At 43.3% G+C, this 24,855-nt stretch overlaps 1 protein-coding gene across 1 annotated transcript in view; it reads right to left on the bottom strand.

Annotated features, from left to right (window-relative positions):
• The window catches only part of dmc1 (DNA meiotic recombinase 1), a 182,927-nt gene that overhangs the window by 126,259 nt on the left and 31,813 nt on the right, over positions 1 to 24,855 (bottom strand). The window contains exon 5 of the mRNA XM_060849605.1: positions 15,156 to 15,238. Coding sequence (XP_060705588.1) covers positions 15,156 to 15,238 — 83 coding nt within the window. The remainder of the gene's footprint in view (positions 1 to 15,155; positions 15,239 to 24,855) is intronic.

Raw genomic sequence — 24,855 nt, 5'->3', positions numbered from 1 at the left:
TTCCTGACAGGGTCTGGGCTGGCAAACCATTGTAGTTGATGCTGATATGCAGACTTGAGACAGCAAAAAGAATCCCAATAGACCTAAATGGGGGTAAGAACTTTACCTCGTAAGAACATCTAGGCCAGTTTTAAGAGTGCACACCCTGGAAAGAGCACCTACAACTGGTTTGGTTTTGGCAAACTGGTTCCAATTTGGATGTTGGTAAACAAGCAAAATACCCATCTGGGTCACCCAGTTGTAATGGAGGTAGTTACCAACATGACTGTTTCAGTGATCATAGAACCAGTCTTTAACAAAATTTACTCTGGGCTCTGACCCGAAAGCTTACATAAGACCTCAGCTATACTGAGAGCCTACATAGATTAGATTCCCACATGTGGAAACCAGCCATTTGGTCCAATAAATTCACACCCTCCAAGTAACCCACACAGATGCATTTCCATCTAACAATTTAGCATAGCCAATTCAAATGACCTGCACATCTTTGGACTGTTAGAAAACTGGAGCACCGGTGATGTGCAAATTCCACACAGTCACCCGAGGCTGGAATTGAACCCAGGACCCTTGTGAGGCAGCAGAGCTAAGCACCGAGCCACTCTGCTGACCTGATTTAAGGATACAACTTCAGTTCCTGGCTCTGAGAAGCAGTTGGTTCAGTCACCACTGATTGTAGTAAAAGCTCAAACCCAAGCTTGATGGGGTGAAATTGGTTAAGATTCACCTTGATTGGCTCAACAGTTTTCAATTAGAAAGTGACCACCTGAGTGAAGTCCTAAACAAATGGAAGTTTTTAGAAAGGTCTCAATTATCAAAGGAGAAAGGCTACCTTGCAAGTTGATTCTACAAGCCCCGTCCAGTGCCATTCCTTTTGCAGGCAAAAGTAGAGGCAGAAATCAGAAGGTTGTGAAATGAAGGAATCATCAAACCAGTCTCTTTAGCACAAGTAGTACTAGTCATGCTGATTTTATAAAGCCTGATGGGTCAGTTTGCCTCTTGAGATTTTTGGCAAACAGTAAACAACTTTTTGCAGTGAGTTAAGTCCTCAGTACATAGAGGATTCATATGCAAAAGGGTTACTGTCTTTCACTAAGCTGGACATGAGCCATGTGCTTCTAACTGTGGTTAGATAAAGATTCCCAGAAGTATAATACTTGTAGCAATATACAAGACTGCTATTTGGGGTATTGTCAGTCTGTGCAATTTTTCAGCAGACAATGGAGAACTTTTTATAAGGTCCACTGCATGTCGCCACTTATCTAGATTCTTTCTAAGAGCAGGAAAGGGCAATATGGAGCACTTGGAGAAATTGAGGATAGTCCTTTAGTTTTCTACTAGGCAGGTGTTCATCTTAGAAGGGAAAACTGTTCCAGGCACCCCAAGTGACCTACTTCACCCACAGAGCTGACCAGACTAGGTTACCCATTGGAAGATAGTGAGGGTGATCAAAGATGACCCAGCTCCCATGTCTGTACAGGAACTTGGTCTTACCTTGGGCTAGTGAATTATTACAAAATCTGGCCACCATCCTGGCTTCTTTGCATCAACTTTTTTTAAAAAAAGGTTAGCCTTGGAAATGGTCATGTAACCAAACCATTTCTTTCAGTGAAGTGAAGAAACAAATATTAGTGTCTAAAATGTTGGCACACCAGGAATCCAGACAAGATGTGGTATGACATGCATCAGGGTATTATTAGTTCATAGGTGGTGCAATGGAGAGGAATGCCCAATAATGTATACATTCAGGAATTGGCTAATGTAGAGCATGAATATGCCCAGATATTATGCAGTCAAATCTGGAGTCAGGAAGTTGCGCCAATATCGGAGTATAAATCTATAATACTAATGGACAAGAAACAACATCTAGGTCTACTTAGAGGACAAGGCAGAGCTGTCAATAGCTTCAAATGGAATTCAGTGGTCAGCTGTAATTCTAAGTGTATAATAAGATGGAACACTGTCCAGGAGGCCAAGATACACCACAGGTGGTACTGCAACTGAAAGTGTCCACAATGGTTTAAAATTTTCCAGTCAGAGCTGACAATATCACTTTGGTCCTGGCAAAAGTAAAACAACTGGTGGTGATGGAGGGAACTAAAAGGGCCATCACAACAAGAACAAACTTTCTTTGGACCTGGAAAGACCAGATTTCAGTAGAAAAGACTCCCTTTTATGTGAGCAAAGGTCACAGCCAGACACTGGCTGATCTCCACCAGAATCGGCAAGGGGTTTCCAAAATAAATATGTTTTCAAGAAGTTTTCTGGTAGCCAGGGTTGGGTGCAGATATGACTGCACTAGTAATGCCAACAATGACCAATTATCATCAACAGCTTTTCCACTTGCATGGCAGTGGCCATGTAAACCCAAGATTCAGTTACGCATCAACTATGTGGATCCCTTTATGGACTCAATGTTCCTAGTCACTATGAACACCCACTCAGTTGCTGGACATGCAGACATAATTATTTGTCAAATAGTGATAGAAAAACCAAATGCATCTTTTGCAATATGCTGACTCTCAGATGGTGGTGGTCACAAGTAACAGGGAATGGTATTTGACATAAAGGACAGCTCCATACCATCCAAAGGCTGGCCGAAAGGTCAGTCTGAACTTTTGAAGGCAGGCTTAAAGTAACAGCCTACCATTTCAAACTGTCCCAGTTCCTCATGATGAACAGACCACCCTTCCTGCAAGAGTGGAATAGCTCCAGTAGAGTTGTTGAATGGGAGAAGACTCACCAGGTCAAATCTGATCTTTCAGTGGAGGGTGAAAAGGCATCAGGAACATCAATGCTGGACACAAATCTGCTAAGCAAGACAATTTTGAGGGCAAAATTTGGTGTTGGGACTGGCCCTGCCTTGGGTGAGACACAGTTGATACAAGGTCATCTCCAGTGACCTGTACAAGTCAGGTAGGTATGACAGTCCTGAACAAGCACGTGGCCCATATGAAAACTGCAAACTTGGAAATGGTGCGAGAGAAAGTTTCCAGCTCCTCGACTGCCTTCTGACTGTTCTCCTCTTCTATAAGCATTGAACAGATTTTGGAATCTTAGATGGACAGTGTCACTACCTCAATGGCTTTGCCACCTGAAGAGAATTGATTTTATGATGCTCCAAGGTGAGCTACTATGCATTACACTCCACCCATATCAGGAGAGTTGGAGGAACCTGACCTGGTGCTAAAACTCCCCAGCAGAGCAGCAGGAGAACTGGCCCATGGGACTTGAGGATTAGATTAGATTTGATTACTTAGTGTGGAAACAGGCCCTTCGGCCCAACAAGTCCACACCGACCCGCCGAAGCGCAACCTACCCAGACCCATTCCCCTACATTTACCCCTTCACCTAATACTACAGGCAATTTAGCATGGCCGATTCACCTAACCTGCACATTTTTGGACTGTGGGAGGAAACCGGAGCACCCGGAGGAAACCCATGCAGACACTGGGAAGAGTGTGCAAATTCCAGATAGTTAGTCACCTGAGGCAGGAATTGAACCCAGGTCTCTGGTGCTGTGAGCAGCAGTGCTAGCCACTGTGCCAACCACCAGATGCAGTGACTGATGTTCACCTGGATGCCCTCATTACATCGAATACAAAGTCCCTGATTGGACAAGATTAACAGTCCCAATCTGGCTGACAGCTTTCATGTTGTGGTCCCTTTGGTCCCTCAGCTTGGCTTTGTCACTGACATCCAGAGATCATTGGTTCACTTGGACAAAAAGACGTACTGGGTCACAGCACTAGTTGAGTCTCTTTGCTGAGAACAGTCAGTTGCTAGTGCGCATTTGCACCCAGATGACTACTTTGTCTTCAGGCTTTGCAATTATAGTTTTTTTTTTAAACATTGAACCTCCTAGGTGGTGCATCCTGGTGACAACTTTCTTTTCCACCAGCTGCATAACCTCAACTACAGCACAGTTCCTGTTCAATGACCATGACTGTTTGCAGGTCACTTCCTCAGGCTGCTACCTGACCCTTATCAGGACCTGATCACTGTCTGGGACATAATCAACTTGCCTCCTACAGGAGTAGTGGCCATTATCAGAACTATTGCTCAGGAATCCACCCCTCCACAATTGCAGGTTCGAATGGCTGTCGAAGAAGAGGCTGCAAGGGTGACCAGGGTTGGGGACATGCTGGGTGGGGTTGTTAAGGCTGGATGGTGTTGCAGAAATTGTCACACAGGGCAGAGGCAGACATCCAGTTCATGGCCACTGTCAATGCCTTAAAACTGCAGTGCTTGAACCTGACATTGTACACAGTTTGGAATGCTCAGATGTATGATGGAATCCTATCTGTGCATACCCCTGCACTGACAGAATTTCATATTGGCCCAGGAGCCTGTGCCCCACAGCCTGAGCCCCACAGCCTGAGCTGCCTCCAGAATTTTAAGTTTTGTCTCTTTAAAGATGTAAAATGGCAGGCCATATTGCTGTTGCTGCACACTGTTCACCTCTTCTCCCTCATCCAATGGGCATGCTCTTCTGCAACCAGGTGCCAGAGATCCCCAGTAGAGGTCTCGCTGTGCAGGGGTCCCCCTCCCTCATGGATCTGGGGTGGAGGGTGATGAATGCAGCAGTCCCTTGAGCACAGGTTGGGATGGTTCAGGTACTCCCAGTCTAACTGTTTGTTTTGTGGCACTGTGGGCTATGTATATATTGGATGTGGGCATTTACACTCCCTTTTAGATGCCTGAAGAACCTTCTCCTCTGCTTCTGGTTGCACTTCAGTCTTTACACACCCAGTTCAGAGGGGAACAGGCAAGTCAGTGGAACCCCCCCCTTGTGGGACTGCTCCTGGACCTGGCCTAGTTGGTCATTAACAAGCAGTGGACCGACTACTTTCCTCTCATCTGCAGTTATGGTCAGGCTCAGGTGTCCCTGGAGAAGGAGCATAGTGTCCACCAATATACTTGCAGGGAGAAGTGAGCACCAAGGGATTGGATTCCCTTTATTCCTCCCCCCACCACCCCCCAATTCTATTCTGATTTAGTACTTACCATCCCTTTCACTTTCTTTGCATAAGCAGAGGGCCTTGGGGCAATGCCTGTCACTGGTTCCTTGCCCATTAAGTGTTTTTCCTGGTGGTGGAATATTAAAGTTAGTTAAATCTAGAGCTTCCACTGTGTCTTGCACCTATATTTGCCACATGGGTACTAGGGAAAAATAAGCACTACTTCTGGGCAGTGTAGAGGTTACAGGAAAAAAATAAGCAGCAGTGTAAAGGTTCTGTCAGTTTTAAGAGCTGGAACAGTATCAAGGACTCTTCACATGTAAATAAAGGATGACTTGATAGGATACCAGCCTCTGGCGTTACCTGCAAAATTAGCAATAAGAGATAATTGTAAAATGTGAATAGTTGTGGTCCTACCAAAGACCTCTGGAATTCCAATGATCACCAGCTGCCATCCAGAAAAAGGTCCTTTATCCTTTCAGCCTTCAGCCAGTCAGCCAATTTTCTATCCATGCCAGCACCTTGTCCTGAACACCATGGGCTCTTATCTTAGAGCCATAGAGATGTACAGCATTGAAACAGACCCTTCGGTCCAACCCGTCCATGCCGATCAGATATCCCAACCCAATCTAGTCCCACCTGCCAGCACCTGGCCCATATCCCTCCAAACCCTTCCTATTCATATACCCATCCAAATGCCTTTTAAATGTTGCAATTGTACCAGCCTCTACCACTTCCTCTGGCAGCTCATTCCATACACGTACTACCCTCTGTGTGAAAACGTTGCCCCTTAGGTCTCTTTTATATCTTTCCCCTCTCACCCTAAACCTATGCCCTCTAGTTCTGGACTCCCCGATCCCAGGAAAAGACTTAGTCTATTTATCCTATCCATGCCCCTCAATTTTGTAAACCCCTGTCAGGTCACCCCTCAGCCTCCGACGGTCCAGGGAAAACAGCCCCAGCCTGTAAAGCCTCTCCCTGCCCAACAATTCCTCCAAGATTAGTTGTGGATTTCACTTTAACTTTTCCAGATGCACTCCGATGTCCAGCAAAGGCGGAAACTGTGCAGGTTCTCACTCACTCTCACACACTCGCTCAAGCTTCCTGGAAGTCCACATCAACTACAACCACGAGTTCTTTGTCTAACTTGCTTGTTACCACCTCAAGAAGTCTAACAGATTTGTCAGGTATGACCTCCTCTATTTTACCACGCACTTCCAAGTGCTCTGCAATCAATGGATTATAAAGTCTTATCAATGACCAAAGTCAGGCTAACCAGCCTAAACTTCCCATCTTCTGCCTCCCTCTTTTTAAACAGGGGTCTTATATCAGCCATTTTCCAGTCCTCTAGAACTCTCTTGACTCTAATCTTTCATGAAAGATCACCACTGACTTCACTATCTCCTCTCTGGTCTCTTCAGAAACCAGAGCTGTGGCCCACCAGGTCAGGGCAAGTTATCCACCTTCTGACCTTTCACATCACTGAGAAATAGAAACAGCTGACTTCAGAGGCTTGCAGTACCTTTTTTCCTCCCTTTCTTTTGTCTTTGCTCAGGAATGGGCTCAAAATGGGAAAGTCCAGACAGGAGTGTGTTTCTTATGCACACAACGTCACGGCCATGAAGGGACCAGGACATGTGTTAGGTTCTCAAGCCACAAGCAGGTTGAGCATAGCAAAATATCCATCTGTACTGGAGACAGGAGTGCAGTACATGTTGTCTACATGGACCAGCAAAGCCTTGGTAATATGTTGTAGTTCAAGACTAAATCTCAAGATCCAAGCACAAATTTGGCTTGGCAGAAGGTAGACGGTGGTTTTTCGGACTGGAGGTCTATATGCAGCAATATGCCATGGGTATGGTGCTAGGTCCACTTTATCATAAGTGATTTGGATTAGAATTTAGGAAGTATGGTCAGTAAATTTGTGGATGACACCAAGATTGGTGACATAGTGGATAGTGAAGAAGGCTTTCTGAGAATGGAGCAAGATCTTGATCAATTGGGCCAGTGGTGTGAGGAAAGGCAGGAGAAGTTTAAATTAAATAAATGCAAGGTGTTACATTTTAGTGGATCAAACTAGGGAAGGGTTTGCAGTCAATGCTAGGACCTGGGGAGTGTTATAGAACAAAGATCTAGAGTACAGAGACATAACTCAAGTCGAGTCACTGGTAGAAAGGGTGATGAAGGTGGCTTTCTGCATGCTTGCTTTCATCAGTCAGAGCACTGAGCATTGGAGTTGGGAAGTCTTGCCACAGTTATACAAGATGTTGGCGAGGCCACATTTGGAGTTCCTTGGAGCTTATGAAACTGAGGGATAACCTTTATTGAGGTCTATAAAATCATGACTAGCACAGATAAGAGAGTCAACAGCTTTTCCCATGGTAGAGCAGTCTAAAGCTAAAGGGCATAGGTTTAAAGTGAGATGGGAGACATACAAAAGGGTACAGGGGGGCAATATTTTCAGAGGGTTAGAAGTGTCTGGAATAGGCTCTCAGAAGTAGTGATAGAAGTGAGTACAATTTTGACATTTTAAGGAACATTTAGATAGGTATAAGGAGGGAATAGGTATGGACCTCATGCAGACAAATGGGACTAGATTAAATTGTGAAAAATGGGCAGCATAAGCAAGGTGGGCGAAAGGACCTGTTTCTATGCTGTAGACGTCTATGACCCTAGATTCGGTGATTTATTGTGGAGATACATTGTCTGTTACATTAGGAAGCGTCTGAATGCTGTGAAAAGAAACCGACCAAAACCAGTAACTGCCAGACCTATCTTTCCCATTTACTACAGGGAATATCACTTTTCTATTTACTACATGAACTGCTGTATATGATTATGGATAATCTCTCAAAATTATTACATAAATTATCTCCATTTAATGCAGGATTTCTGCAGGAAGGCTCTGTTGAATTAGATACAGAAGTTGTCTCTACTTGCTGCAGGAGATGTCAAATACATTTACTGCAGATCTGTTATAATCAGAAACCATCAATGCCTTTACTGAATTCACTATAGAAGCGGTTTTCTAATTACTGCAGGAAGAAGCTCTACACTAAATGCAGAAGTATTGTTCATGTCTTTTTTTAAAAAAAACACTCTTGAATTTACTCCAAAGAGTCACCCATATTGGGTACATACCCTAAAAGGGCTCATGGTATTGTATCAAAAATGAGCAATAAAACCTATTTCCTGATTGCCCCGTACTGTTGTCCCTACCCCTCATCTGATGAGTAAACGCTCCATAACGTTCAGCAGCATTTGGAGGAAGCAATGAAGTTAGAAAGGGCACAAAATGTACTCGGGGTAGGGAAAGTTTATTATCTACCACCAAGGGTGACTTGGCAACACTATTACTGACCAAACTGGTCAAGTCCTTAGAAACATTTCTCTCATTGCCTGCTGCAGCACCAACAAGAAGAAAAACACACTTGACCTCCCCCCTCCCCCATCTATCCATCACAGCATCAGTACAAATGACTACTGCACAGTCCCTGTGGAAACAGCATCCTGTGCTTACAGTGTGAATACTCTGTATTGTGCAGCACTATTCCAGTTTTAAATGGGAAAAACTTTTAACAAATTGAGCAACTAAAACTAGACGTCCATGAGCTGCTGTGGGCCAACAACAGCAGCCAAGTTATCATCAAAACAGTCTGCACCTTCATGACCCAGCATGTCCCCGTATTACCATTAAGCCAGAGGCTCAACCCTGGCTCAATGAACAGTCTAGGAAGGTATGCCAGGCATATCTATAAATGAGGTATCAATCTGAAGCAAAACAAAAGGAATATCTGCATACCAACAGCAGATGTACTAATCATGCCTTGTACATTTTCAACAGCTTTTCCCATGGTAGAGGTGATAGAAACAGCTAAGCAATTTTATGACCAATGGTTCAGATCCAAGTTTTGTAGTCCTGCCACACTTAGTCATGAATGGTGGAAGATGATTAACAACTTACCAGAGAAGGTGGCTCAACATCCCCATCTTCAATAGTGGGTGAACCCAGCACACAGTGGAAAATATAAGGTTGAAGCACTCAAACATTTTCAGCCAAAACTGCCAAGTGGATTCTCCAGAGGTCTCTTGCATCACACATACCAGTCTTCAGCCAATTCAATTCACTTGATGTGCCTGGGAGAGCATGCCTCTCACAGATCTTTGAAGTGACCAGGAAAGTTGGCGAGGGCAAGGCTTAGTAAGGCATTTGAGGTTCCACGTGGTAAGCTGTTCTGTAAGGTTAGATCACATGGAATCCAGGGGGAGCTGACAAATTAGCTGGATGGTAGGAAACAGCAAGCAATAGTGGAAGGATGCTTGTCAGTCTGGGACCTGTGACTAGCGGAGTGCCTCAGAGGTCGGTGCTGGGCTTATTGCTGTTTTTTTAATCTATATCAATGATTTGGATGAAAATGTACGAGGCATAATTAGTACATTTGCTGATGACATTAAAATAGGCAGTGTTATGGACAGTGAGGAAGGTTATCAGAAATTACAGCAGGACCTTGATCAGCTGGGCTAGTGGGCTGAGAAATGGCAAATGGAGTTTAATGTAGAGAAGTGTGAGGTCTTGAATTTTGGAAAGTCAAATCAAGGTAGCCGTTTCATGATGAATAGTAAGACCTTAAGGAGTGTAGTGGGACAGAGGGACCTTGGAGTTCAGATGCACGGTTCTCTGAAAATAGAGTCACAAAGAGTCAGGGCAGTGAAGAAGGCTTTTGGCACACTGGCCTTCATTAGTCAGGGCATTCAGTATAGAAGTTGGAAGTTATGCTGCAGTTGTCCAGGACATTGGTGAGGTTGGACTTGGAGTATTGTGTTCAGTTTTGGTCACCTTGCTACAGGAAGAATGCTATTAAACTGGAAATAATACAGAAGAAATTTACAAGGATGTTACCAGGATTCAACAATCTGAATTATAGAGAGAAGTTGGACAAATTAGGACTTTTCTTTAGAACATCTGAGTTGAGGCTCAAGAGCTTGACACCATCCAAGACAAAACAGCCCAGTGAATGGGCACAACCATTCACCTCCATCAGTGCTCAACAGTAGCAACATAACAACCTATGGAAACTTGCTCAGCTATTTGCTGTCCATAAAAAGCAGGACAAATTCAACTTGGCCAATTAACAGTCTACACTCAATCATTAGTGAAGTAATGGAAGGTGTCATCAACAGTGCTATCAATAACCTGCTCAACGATCATCAATTTGGATTCCATTAAGGCCATTCAGCTCCTATTTAATTATAGCCTTGGTACAAACATAGACAAAAGAGATATGAGAGGAGGGTAACTGGATTTGACAACAAGACCATATTTTGACCAAGTATGGCACCATTGTACTCCAGCACAACTGGAGTCCATGAGAATCAAGAGAAAATCTCTGCTAGGTGAAGTCATAACTGGAACAAAAGAAGAATGTTGTGGTGATTGGAGGTTAGTCATCTTAGTTCCAAGGACTGCAGGAGATAATCAGGATAGATTCCTTAGCCCAACTATCTTCAGCTGCTTCATCAATGAATTTCCATCCATCAATAGGTCAGAAATGCAGAGGTTCATTGTGCAGTTGTCAGTGTTCTGGCACCTTTCACGATTCCTCAGATACCTAACCAGTTCACGCCTAAATGCAGCAAGACCTGACAATATCAAGATTTGGATTGACAAATAGTAAGTGACAAAAGTTCCAGGTAATGACATTCTCCAACAAGAGGAAACCTAACCATCACCTCTTGATATTCAATGGATCACGATCACAGAATCCTATTATAACAACATTCTGGGGGTTACCACTGACCAGAAACTGAACTAGACTAGTCATACAAGTAATGCAGCTATGACAGCAGGTCAGAAACTAGGGATCTTGCAGCAAGTAACTCACTTTCTGCCTCCCCAAAGCCTGTGCATCATCTACATGAACACTTCAGGAATGTGAAGGAAGAGTCCCCACTTGCTTGAATGAGTGCAGCTCCAATAAAACCCAAGGGGACCAACACCATTCAGGACAAAATGGCCTGCTTGATGGGCACAACACTTACTTCAACCAATCCTCAGTCATAGCAAAGTGAGTCACTTAAAAGATGCACTGCAGTAATTCACTAAGGCTCCTTTCCAAAGCCACAACTACTATTATACAGAAGGACAAGGTCAACAGAGACATGGGACCATCACCACCTGCAAGTTCCCCTCCAAGATACTCACCATCCTGACTTGGAAACATATTGCTACTCCTTCAGAGTTGCTGGGAGAAAATCCTGAACTCTGTCTCTAACAGGATTGTGATTGTACCTACACCAAATGGACTGCAGGGATTCAAGAAGGCAGCTCATCACAACCTTCTCAAGAGTAACTACGGACAGGCAATAAATATTGTTCCAGCTAGCAATCCTACAATGTGATTGAATAAAAAGTTAAAATTAGCCCTATTTCATGTACTTCAGATCCAACATTTCTTGCTTTAACTTCGATACCATGAAGCTGCAGCAGAGATATAATATTGCAGGGATTATTTCACCCCTTTAAATCCTCCTCATGTTTTACTTTCTAACCAAAACTTAAAGACATTACACTACACTGAGTTTTTCTATCCAAATTGTTAATCGAGTTTGCAAATAACTGATGTCCCAGACAAGTTCATGTGTAACCAGTTATAACAACATGAAAATAACTATGTATTCTTACTCATTCTTCACCACTACTAATATATTACTGTAACCTGTAAGCCCTATCTTGTATAATGATCTTCTGTGTGAAATGCTTTTGGAAATACAAATATACTACTATAGTATATTACTGTACATCCATTTGTTTTCCATTATCTACTGAGCTGGTTAAGTTCTCAATAAGCTCTAAAAGATTTCTCAAACACAATTTCCCTTTCATAAATGTGCCTTAATTCTGTCTACTTATGTTTTAACCAATCTGCTGTCATCACTTTCATAATGGATTCCAGAAGTTTCCTTTTGAATAACTATTACACGGACAGCGAAGAAGGTTACCTCAGAGTAAGACTCTTCATCAGATGGGCCAATGGACTGCGGAGTGGCACTTGGAGTTTGATTTTAAATAAATGTAAGATGCTGCATTTTGGAAAGGCAAATCAGGACAGGACTTATACACTTAATGGTAAGGTCCTGGGAGTGTTGCTGAACAAAAAGACCTTGGAGTGCAGGTTCATAATTCCTTGTAAGTGGAGTCACAGCTAGATAGGATAGTGGAGTCCAGAACTAGAGGGCATAGGTTTAGGGTGAGAGGGGAAAAATTCAAAAGGGACTTAAGAGGCAACTTTTTCACGCAGAGGATGGTACATGTATGGAATGAACTGCCTAACAAAGTGGTGGAGGTTGGTACAATTACAACATTTAAAAGGCATCTGGATGGGTCTGTGAAAAGGTCGGATTTAGAGGGATATGGGTCACATGTTGGCAAATGATTCTAGATTAATTTAGGATACTTGATCGGCATGAGTGAGTTGGACTGAAGGGTCTGTTTCTGTGCTGAACATCTCTATGACTCTATTTGCTTCCTTCTAATCTGTTCAACTGTTCCATAATACAATACTGTACAGAACATTTCTGTATATCAGAACTTACTTTGTTCTATCTCTGTAGTCAATCTTTCAAAGCCGAGGATACAAGCCTTGAGGTTCAAGAGTTGTCAGCTCCAAATCTAATTACCTCTTTTTTAAAAAAACTAACATTAAATACTTTGATTTGTTCACTATTAATAGAACCTTTGTCCCCTAAATCTTGCATGTTTCTGATTTTTTCTACTGTGAAATATTTTATTGAAGACGTTTTTAGAATATTGTATTCAATTTGGATCTCCCTGCTATAGCAAAGGTGTTGTGAAACTTGAAAGGGTAACAAGGACGTTGCTGGGATTGGAGGGCTTCATCTAGAAGCAGAGGCTGAATAAATGGGAGGCTGAGCGATGATTTTCATAGATGTATATGAAATCATAAGGGGCATGGATAAGGTGAATAGACAAGGTCTTTTTTTCCCAGGATAGGAGAGTCCAAAACTAAAGCACATGGACTTAAGGTGAGAGGGGAAAGATTTAAAAGAGACCTGACGTGCAACTTTTTCATGCAGAGGGTTGTGGATATATGGGACAAACTGCCAGAGGAGGCGGGTACAATTACAACATTTAAAAGGCATCTGAATGGCTACATGAATGGGAAGGGTTTAGATAGATATGGGTCAAATGGCACTAGATCAGTTTAGGATATCTGGTCAGTGTGGATGAGTTGGACTGAAGGGTCTGTTTCCATTCTGTATAACCCTCTGACTCTCTCTCTGCTATAAGGAGGAACCTTGATTATCCGGCATTCGATTAACTGAACTTCAGATCATCCGAACAAGATTGCAAAGTCCCAATGCGTGGCTAACTATGTTATCCGGCATCAATTATTCGGCATTCGATTAACCGAACGAAATACTCTCTGCCCGTGTCCTTCAGATAATCGAGTTTCCTCTGTATTCTCTTTACAATTTGTCAACCTACTTACTGATTATTTTTATCTGTCTTCCTAGTTTATGCTAATACTCTATTTTCTCTCCAAGTTTTGGGGTATTCTTTTCTGAATCCCAAATGTCTCCCAGTCTGCAGACTTAGTGCTCTTGACAATATCATAAGCTCATTCTTTTAATTTGATACAGTGCTTAACACCTTTTCATGAATAATCACAGGTGGATTATATCCCCCTTGGCATTTTATTTCTCAATGGAATGCTTTCATTAAGAATCATAACATATTTGCCATTACCTATTCACTGTCATATCCATGCTGAGTTAACTCATTCCTTAAATTTAGTATTTGGCTTTAAGTTTAATTCTGTTACTTTTTTCATGCAGAGGGTGGTGCATTCATAGAATGAGCTGCCAGAGGAAGTAGTAGAGGCGATTCAATTACAGCATTTAAGACATTTGAACAGGTACACGAGTGGGAAGGTTTAGAGAGATACAGACCAAATGCAGGCAAATGTGACTAATTATGTTTGGGATACCTGGACAGCATAGACAAGTGGGACCGAAGAGTTTATTTCTGTGCTGCATGACAGAGCAAATTGTTTACACAGCTACCTGAAAAGAGAGTTTTTACAAAACTAACAGATGGAGATAGCTCCTACATTAATTAAAAAGTGTTCCTGCTGTAAATAAAAACAGAAAATACCAGAAATACTCTGCAGATTTGATAGCATCTGTGGAAAGAGACAAAGTTAACATTTCTGGTCTGTGATCCATTAACTGTTTAACTCTCCACAGAGGATGCTTGACCCTCTGAATATTTTCAGAATTTTCTGTTTTTCTTTCATCTTTGCACCATTCACAGTATTTTCCTTTCTGCTACAAACACAAGAGATTTGGGCGGCATGGGCCAAGGGGCCTATTTCTGTGATGTAAACTTCTACGATTTTATGAGAATTCCTGTAATGAGTGGAATACAGGTTGTTTCGACAATAAATACAATACAATTTCTGAAGTAAATGAGAAAGAGAGGTCATGCAGTAGATAAAATATTTATCCTGCAGTAAATGGAACAGATCATAAAATTCCTACAGTGTGGAAACAGCCATTCAGCTCATCAACTCCACACTGCTCCTCCAAAAAGCATCCCACCCAGACCAACCCCTAACCTATCCCTGTAGCTCTGCATTTACCATGGCTAATCCACCTAGCCTACAAATCCTTCGACTCTACAGATAATTTAGCATTACTAATTCACCGAACCCACACATGTAGGAGGAAACCCATGCAGAAAGGGGGAGAATGTGCAAACTCCACACAGACATTCTACCAAAGATAGAATTGAATCTGGGTCCATGGGTGCTATGAAGACGCTGTGCTAGCCACTGAGTCACACTGTTGTCCAAGGCTAATTAAGTTAGATGGACAAAGGTCCTTGCATAACTATAGAATGCATCCATATCACAAAATTAATTCAGATGCACCTGCAATGACCACCTCTCAATCTTCTCAATAACAGCCAGAAATAGGCAAGTAATGTTGGCCTTAAGATATCATTCATTTTAATTCAATACCTGAATTTATAGTTTGCCATAAATATCAATATTTAAGTAAAAACATTCTATATATTAAATGTACCAAAGCTTGTTTGATTTTTTGTATTATTTTTTTCTGCTGAGAATCCCTTTAGCAGCAATTAACATTTCCATAGATCAGTAATGTTCTCACTCTAATTCTTGGCTGCCAGTGGTGATGTGAAACACTGTTTTTCTCTTCTCGCTATATTCAAATGCAGTGAGAAATCCTGGTTCCTGCAGCACAAAAACAACATGTTTGCATGCCAATAAGACACTGAATAACCATCACAAATACCAATTCATTCCAAGGATAATATGGAAAGGGTATATTGTGAAAATGGCCAATTTCAAAATAAGGCCCTCAACATTTAACACAGTTAATGTTTTTCTTTCAGAGAGTCATTAATCTTTGGAATTCACTACCCTGGAGAATGGTGTTCACAGATCACTGAATATATTCAAGGCTAATTCAGTTAGATTGACAAGGAAACCTTTTTGGGGGGTCAAGTAGGAAGGAAACGAGAGTGGAGTTAAGACCACAAACAAATCAGCCATTATCTTATTGAATATTCTAGACATTGACAGCTTACATATCCCTAAATGGGTGAAACTCCAACAATGTGTAGAGCTTTTTCAACAATCTAGCATAAAACAATTTGCTTGAGTGGCATCTGATTAACCACCACCATCATTCATTCCTTTCACTACAGACATGGCTGCAGACTGCATCATCTACAAGATAAACTACAACAATTGTCTAAGAATTCTTAAACAAAATTTCCAAATCCTACTTGGAAGGACAATGGTGGTGGGGGCACATTGGAACACCTGCTAGGTGTCTCTGATTTGGATGTTTGGACTTTCTCTTGCCACACAGAATGTAGCAATTCATTGTGTACTATCACAATCTTCTCAAGCACAGCCAGAAATGGGCAATAACTGTTGGCCTTAAAGAGAATCCTATCTCATGAATGAAAAAAAATTATTTTTAAGAAGTGAGGCTGAAGGAAGTATATTCAGGACTGTGGCAGAATTAGTTTGTTTAAAAATTTATTAGTTCCAGTAATCAAACACTAACTCACACAAGTATCATTAGAACAAAAGCAAAGTACTTCAGATGGGGTGGCTCAGTGGTTAGCACTGCTGCCTCACAGCACCCGGGACCCGGCTTCAATTCCCGCCTCGGGCAACTGTCTGTGTTGAATTTGCACGTTCTTCCCGTGTCTGCGTGGGTTTCCTCCCACAGTCCAAAAATGTGCAGGTTAGGTGAATTGGCCACGCTAAATTGTCTGTAGTGTTAGGTGCATCAGCCAGAAGGGAATGGGTCTGGGTGGGTTGCTCTCCAGAGAGTCGGTGTGGACTTGTTGGGCTGAAGGGCCTGGTTCTACACTGTAGGTAATCTAATCAAATCTACAATAAAAATGCTGGGTCATCAGCATGTTTGAAGACTAAAACAATAAATGTTTTAGGGCAATGACTTTTCATGAGTTCTAATCAACCTGACATTTGAATTTTATTTCTCATTCAAAAGATACTGCATTCTTCAGAGGATTTCAGCATTTTCTAGTTTTACAATATGTCACTGAACTCTGGCCATCTTTCTGCACTTCAGCAATACAGAAACACAAACAGAAATTGCTGGAAAAGCTCAGCAGATCAGGGTGCGTCTGTGGCGAGAAATCAGTTAACATTTCATTTTAAGTGATGCTTCCTCAGAACTGATGGTAATGAGGAAAATGTCAGAGTAAATGTAGAAGATAGGGTGATGGGAATGGGTAAGGAACAAATGATAAGTGGGGATAGAGACCAGAGAGAGAGAGAGAGAGAGAGAGAGAGAGACAGACAGACAGACAAAGGAATGGATAACGATCTGGCTGGGAAGGTGAATAATTAATAATGGGGACGGTTAGTGACAAACAATGGGTTACATGTAATAGCAGACTGTGATGTGACTTAAAGGTTATTTTGTCCTGGCTTTTTGTGAAGAGTGATTGTAATACAGAGGTGCTAAGCAGTCTAGGGGAGGGTGGAGTTTACAGATTTGGAGGCCTTAGGTTTTGCTTAACATCCTGAATGGGTCTGGTCAGCTTTCTCAGATCCAGATTACTGGATTTTGTTTTTTTTTCCCAGTAGCATCAGAAGCTATTGGGGTCTCCTAGTTAGTAGCTTAAATGAAGGTTTCCTGGCTGCTACTCACTCTGAATTTTCTCTTGATGTTTCTCCCTTCTGGATTGGAAAACTGCATGTGAGAATCTGTACGTGAATTTTCCTTCCTGTTTTGCAAAGAATGTGTTTATGGGATGTTACTATATTGGAATAGTTAATGTGTCTATCATTCTGTTAAGTTTCCAAGAGTTAAATTATTCTAAATTTCTCTTTCTTTGGTTGTCTTTTGACCGTAGTGTTAATTTTTTTTTTCTTAACGCTGGGTAGTTTGACGAGTCTCTTGCATTTGGAATGGACACTTTACATACGCCTTTAAAATCTGAAAAGTTAGGGTCTAGGCTACCTTCTTAAAATATTTTAGGGAGGGTCTGGTCTGGTTCATAACAGATAATGAGGCCTGGTGTGTGGTGGTTGGGGTACGGACATTGGAAAGCTCAAGCCCTAAAGTTGTTGAATTCAATATTGAGTCCTGAGGGCTGAGGGTCTCCAAGCAGGAAATGAGGTACTGTTCTTCCGGCTTGTGCTGAGCTTCACTGGAGCAGTGCAGCAAGCCGGAGACAGATTTCCTGTCTTAGACAGCTAACAACCCGCATCCACGAACACCAACTAGCCACGAAATGACATGACCAGCTATCCTTAGTAGCCACACACACAGATGACAAACAACATGAATTCGACTGGGACAACACTACTATTATAGCGCAAGCCAAACAGAGAACAGTCAATGAATTCCTAGAGGCATGGCACTCATCCACTGATTCTATCAACAAACACATCGACCTGGACCCAATATACCGTCCACTGCAGCGGACAGCAACTGACAACCGGAAGCAGCAGAGACAAGTCACTATAAATGCCGAAGGAAACATGACAGAAGCGCTTCACAGGAGGCTCCCAAGCACTGAGGATGTCACCTAGAAAGGGAACGAAACGTTTGCAACAAAAACTCCCAACTCGGCGAACTGAACCACAACAAAGAACAGAGGTGTTAAGGCCATAAGACATATGTGTAGAAATTAGGCCATTCAGTCTATTGAGCCTACTCTGCTATTCCATCATGGCTGATAGGTTATTTTTTAACCACATTTTCCTGCTTTCTCCCCATGACTTCTGATTCCCTTGACAATCAAGAACTTATCTATCTCTCTTTTAAATACACTCGATGACCTGGCCTCCACAGCCTTCTATGGCAATGAATTCCATAGATTCATCACTCTCTAGCTAAAGAAGTTTCTCCTTATCTCCAGAAAAGATCTTCCTTTTATTCTAAGGCTGGGCCCTCAGGTCCTTGTCTCTTCTGCCAATGGAAACATCTTCTGTAAGTTCCTGGAGGGAACGATCCCTGTGAAATGCAAACTGGGGAGTGAGGGGAAGATGTGCTTGTGTTTGGTAGTAGCATTCTGCTGGAGTTGTCTGGAATGATGGAGAATGATCTTTTGAATGCGGACGCTGGTGGGTTGAAAAGTAAGGGTAAAGGGGATCTGATCATGCCGTTGTGAATGATAGGAAGGGCCAAGGATGGAAGCAAGGGTTATAAGTCCCTGTCAACCATGGTTATGGTCACCACCAAAACTCTGGCACAGCCTAGTCCATTCTATGACCACCAACACCATCCTGCCTCCCCATGGCACCTTCCAATGTAACCGCAGAAGGTATAAAACCAAACTCATATCTATAGAATCCTTACAGTGTGGAAACAGATTCTCGGAAGAATATCCAACCCGGCCCCATTACTCTACATTTACCCCTGACTAATGCATCTAACCAACACATCCCTGAACACTATGGGCAACTTTGCATGGCCAATTCACCTAACCTGCACATCTTTGGACTGTGGGAGGAAACCAGAGCACCCGGTGGAAACCCACGGAGAGAACGTGCAAACTCCACATAGACAGTTGCCCGAGGCTAGAATCGAACCCGGGTCCCTGGCGCTGTGAGGCTACAGTGCTAACCACTGAGCCACCTTGCTGCCTTACAGCACGAGATGGGTGACCTCCAGTCTGTGCACACCCTGACTTTTAAGCAGCTGTCATTTCAACACAGTGTCCTTCTCACATGCCCATTTGTCTGTCTTCAGCATGCAGTGTTCCAGTGAATGACAATGCAAACTGGAACAACATCTCCCAATCAGATTCGGCAATTTACAGCCGTCTAGACTTAATGTAAAGTTCAACACCTTTCAAATTGTGAGCCAATTTCCATTTCTTCCCTTTCTTTTCTCCTTACTTGTTACATTCTCCCATTTCTTCCCTTTCTTTTAGTTGTTTTTGTTCCATTCTCTGTCACCATGTCCTCTCACCTATCCCCCCCATGCCAACCCCAGTGAAACTATCTTCCCTTCTAGGTCTGGCAGTTAGATACAGCATCTGTTGGCTACGTAAAACAGTCTTATCTTCTGTGGTTACACCGGCACCACTCCTCACCTCTTCCTCCGCTACATGATGACTGCATCAGCGCCACCTCGTGCTCCCACGAGGAGGTTGAGTAGTTCATCAACACATTCCATCCTGACCTTTAATTCACCTGGACCATCTCTGACACCTCCCACCCCTTCCTGGACCTCTCCACCTCCATTAATGATGACCGACTTAACAGTGACATTTTTTTTAAAAACCCACAGACTCCCACAGCTACCTGGATTACACCTCCTCCCACCCTACCTCCTGCAAAAACGCTATCCTGTTTCCCAATTCCTCCACCTCCACCATATCCAGCAGGACCAGTTCCACCACAGAACACACCAAATGGCCTCCTTCTTTAAAGACTGTGATGTTCGCACCTACGTGGTTGAAGATGCCCTCCAACGCATCTCATCCTCGTCCCGCACCTCCACCCTTGAACCCTACCCTTCCAACCGTAACGAGGACAGAACCCCCCCCGGTCTTCACCTTTCACCCCACCATCATCCGCTGACATTCCCGCCACCTATAAACAGACCCCACCACCACGGATATATTTCCCTCCTCACCCCTTTCCACTTTCCGCAAAGGTCGTTCCTTCCATGACTACCTGGTCAGGTCCACGCCCCCCACCAACCCACCCTCCTGTCCTGCCACCCTCCCCTGCCAGCGCAGGAATTGCAAACCTGTGCTCACACCTCCTCCCTCACCTCCATTCAAGACCCCAAAGGAGCCTTCCACATCCATTAAAGTTTCACCTGCACATCTACCAATATCATTTATTGTATCTGTTGCTCCCGATGCAGTCTCCTCTACATGGAGGAGACTGGACGCCTTCTCGCTGAGTGCTTTAGGGAACACCTCTGGGTCTCCTGCACCAATCAACCCCACCACCCCGTGGCCAAACATTTCAACTCCCCCTCCCACTCTGCCGAAGACATGCAGGTCCTGGGCTTCCTCCACCGCCGCTCCCTCACCACCCGATGCCTGGAGGAAGAACACCTCATCTTCTGCCTCGGAACACTTCAATCCCAGGGCCTCAATGTGTACTTCACCAGTTTCCTCATTTCCCCTCCCTCCACCTTACCCCAGTTCCAACCTGCCAGCTCAGTACCATCCTCATGAATAGTCCCACCTGTCAACATCCCTTCCCACCTATCCGCTCCACCCTCGTCTCCAACCTATCACCTTCATCTCCCCCCCCCCAATCCACCTATTGTATTCCTAGCTGCCTTCTCCCCAGCCCCACCCCTTCTCATTTATTTCTCAATCCTGGAGGCTCCCTGCCTCATTCCTGATGAAGGGCTTTTGCACGAAATGTCAATTTTCCTGCTTCTCAGATGCTGCCTGACCGGCTGTGCTTTTCCAGCACTACTCGGATCTTGGTTCTGATCTCCAGCATCTGCAATCCTCACTTTTGTCTACATCATTGTTTTGCCATTCTCATATTCCGATCACTTAATCTGGACTATCAACATTTTTTCTCTACAAAGCACCAGTGCCATACCATCTCCCCCACCTCCCACTAACTCCCCTCCCCCACTTACTCCCCTCCCCTCAACTGAAGCATAAATGTTGCCCCCTTCGCACTTCACTTAGCTCTGATGAAGTCATCAAAACTCAAAGCTTTAGTTTGCTGTCTCTCCATGGATGCTGCCTGACCGCTGTGATCTCCAGCATTTATTATTTTCATCATGGAACACTTATGTTCTGTCTGCAAAAAAAGACTCTGAACTTAGAGCTGCCTGTCACTTCAACACCCTACCCTGTTCCCAGGCAATATCTATGTCTCGGGCTTGCTGTCGTGCTCCAATGAAGCTCAGCACAAGCTGGAAGAATGGCACCTTGTATTCTGCTTGGGGACCCTGCAGCCTTCTGGACTCAACATACAGTTCCTCAACTTTAGGGGTTGAGGCAATTTCTCTTTTGTCCTCTTTCCCTCCCCTACTGCTGCGCACCAGGCCTTGTTGCCACAGAGTCTGCTATTACACACAACCCATTGTTAGCCACGAACATTGATTGCTATTCACCCTCCTAGCCAGATCATTATCCACTCCTTTGTTTAACTGTTCTTCTCTCTTTGTGGGCTCAATCCCTACTCCTCACCCCATGCTAAATCTGCATATAAACAAACATTTTTCTATGACATAGTGGAGTCGGTGTTGGATTGGAGTGGACAATATTTAAAAATCATACAACACCAAAGTATAGTCCAACAGGTTTATTTGGAAGAACAAGCTTTCGGAGAGCTGTTCCTTTGTCAGGTTTCTAGCTGACGAAGGAGCACTGCTCCAAAAGCTTGTACTTCCGAGTAAACCTGTTGGATTATACCCTGGTGTTATATGATGCTTTAACATTTTTCTAGCTAGCATCAGTCTGAGGAAGGGTCACTTGACCCGAAATGTTAACTCTGATTTTTCTCCATAGAAGCTACCTGGCCTGCTGAAATTTTTCTGTTTTTGTTCCTGCCATGTGTATGCTTATCTTTGACACTTGATCTCCCAAAGTGCAACCAGTCTCACTTATTCGGATTAAACTCCACCTATATTTACAACTGATCTACATCCCACTATATTCTTTGACAACCTTCTACACTATCCACAACTTCACCAATCTTTGTATCACCTGCAAACTTACTAACCCACACATCTACATCTTCATCCAAGTAATTTATATATATATCGCAAATAGCAGAGGCCCCAGAACAGATCCCTGCTAGTCACTGGCCTCCAGCCAGCAAAATACTCTTCCTCCACTACTCTCTGTCTTCAATGGGCATACCAATTCTGCATCCAAGTGGCCAGGTCACTATGAATCCCATCCATCTTAATCTTCTAAACGAGCCTAACATGAAGAATCTTGTCAAAAGCCATACTAAAATCAATGTCAATGACATCCACTGTTCTACCTTCATCAATTACCTTAGTCGTCACCTCAAAATTCAATTAAGTTAGTAAGGCATGACCTGGCTCCCACAAAGCCATGCTGACTGTCCCTAATTAGGCCACGCTTTTCCAAATGTGCGTTAATCATATCCTAAGAATTCTCTCCAATAACTTCCCAACCTCTAATGAGTTTCACTGGTCTACAATTTCCTAGCTTATCCCTATTTCACTTCCTGGACAAAGGAACAACATTAGCTACTCGCCATTCCTCCGAGACCTCTCAAATGGCTGGCGAGGATACAAAGATCTTGGTCAAGACCCTACCAATGTTACTCTTGCCTCTCTGAAAACCTGGGGTAGATATGATCGAACCCTGTGGACTTATCCATCTTTAATGATCTTCAAGAGACCCAACACCACTTCTTTCTTGACCTCAAAATGCTCTTAGCATGTTAGCATGCTCCACACAAATCACACTATCCTCTATATCCTTCTTGTGGGTGAATACCAATGCAAAGTACTCATTAGGATCTCACCCACAACCTCTGCTTCCAAGCACAAGCTGCCTCCTATATCTTTGAGTGGTCCTACTTTCTCCCAAGATATCCTCTTGTTTTTAATGTATCTGTAGAATGCCTTGGGATTCTCCTCAGATGCTGCCTGATATGCGGTGCTTTTCCAGCACCACAATCTTGATTCTCATCTTCAGCACCTACAGTTCTCATTTTTACTCATTTGTTTTAACCCTACTTGCCAAGGTCATTTCATGGCTCCTTCTTGCTCACATAATTCCAGTTTATATTCCTAGTTTAGTATCCTAAACCTTACATAGGCTGCTTTTTTTTCCTTTTGACTAAACTCACAACCTCCCTCATTATCCAAGGGTCCGTTACCTTGTCATCCTTATCCTGGAACATGCCAGTCCTGAACTCTGATCAGTAGGTGTTTAAACAGTTCCCACATGTCAGACGTGGACTTGCCCAATAACAGCTCCTCCTGATTAAGATTCCCTAGCTTCTGCCTAATACTGGTAAATTTTCCCTCCCAGTTTAGTACTTTCCTACCAGGTCCTGACTGATCCTTATTCATAGCTACCTTAAAACTTAAGGAGTTGTGATCACTGTTTTCAAAATGCTCTCCCACTGAAAGGTCAGTCACCTGGCCAACCTCCTTAGCCAATATAAGGTCTGATATGGCCCCCTCCTGTAGTTGGACTATCTACAGCGGAACCTCGATTACCCGAACAACAGGAAGTATTTTGTCAGATAATCTAATGCCAGAAAACACAGTTTAGCAGAGCATCGGGATCTTGTGATCTTGCTGGATAATCCGAAATTCAAATAATCGAATGCCGGATAATCGATGTTCCTCTGTACATTCTGCTTCAAGAAACCCTCTTGAATGGACTTAACAAGTCCTGTCCCATCTAAGCCTCTTGCTCTAAGGGAGTCAATACTGGGGAAGTTAAAAAGTTTCCCTAATACGACAATCCTGTTGATTATTGCATCTTTCCATAATCTGCCTACATATTTGTTCCTCAATGTTTCAGTGGCTGTTGAGAGGGGCCTATGTATAATCCTATCAGAATGATGGCACCCATCTTATTTTTGAGCTTTACCCATATTGCCTCAGTGGATGAGCCCTCCAGTATGTCCTCTCTGAGTGCAGATGTGACATTCTCACTGATTAGCAATGCAACTCCTCCACTTCTTTTACTTTCCTTTCTAACTTGTCAAAAACAAAACTCTGAAAAGGTGAGCAGCCTTTCTCTATCTCAACAAAGTCTCTGTGATGGCTACAACATCATAGTCCCCATGAACTGATTCAGGCTCTAAGCTCATCTGCCTTACCTATAATATTCATTGTGTTGAAATAAACTTACTTCAGCCCATTAGTACCATTGTGTTTATGTACCTGTCTCTGCCTGTGTTTCCTTTTCTGACTTACTGGTCCTAAAATCTACATTCCCCTCAATCTCTCCACTTGTTGCTCTGGTTCCCAGCCCCTGCCACTCTAGCTTAAACCCTCCCAGGCAGCACTAGGAACCCAGAGGTAACTACTCTCGGATATGCTTTTGAGCATCTTTCCTAACTCCTTGTACTCGCTCTGCAGGATCTCATCCCTCTGTCTACATATGTTGTTGGTACCAATGTGTACAATAATCTCTATCTGCTTACCCTCCCCCTTACGCATTTCATGCAACCGCTCAGACACATCCTCGATGCTGGCACCAGGGAGGAAACACACCATCCTGGAATCTTAAACACCACCCATCGGTGTCCCTAACCCATCTGAGTCTCCTTCCACTATTTCTCGCTTGGACTTTGCCTGTCTCTGCTATATTGCGGTGCCAGTTGTTGTGCCATAGGCCTGACTGCTGCTGTCATACTCTCCAGAA

The sequence above is a fragment of the Hemiscyllium ocellatum genome, chromosome 33, assembly GCF_020745735.1.
Source record: "Hemiscyllium ocellatum isolate sHemOce1 chromosome 33, sHemOce1.pat.X.cur, whole genome shotgun sequence".
Taxonomy (NCBI): Eukaryota; Metazoa; Chordata; class Chondrichthyes; order Orectolobiformes; family Hemiscylliidae; genus Hemiscyllium; species Hemiscyllium ocellatum.
The sequence above is the reverse complement of the archived record's forward strand: the minus strand, read 5'-3'. Positions and strand labels throughout refer to the sequence as shown.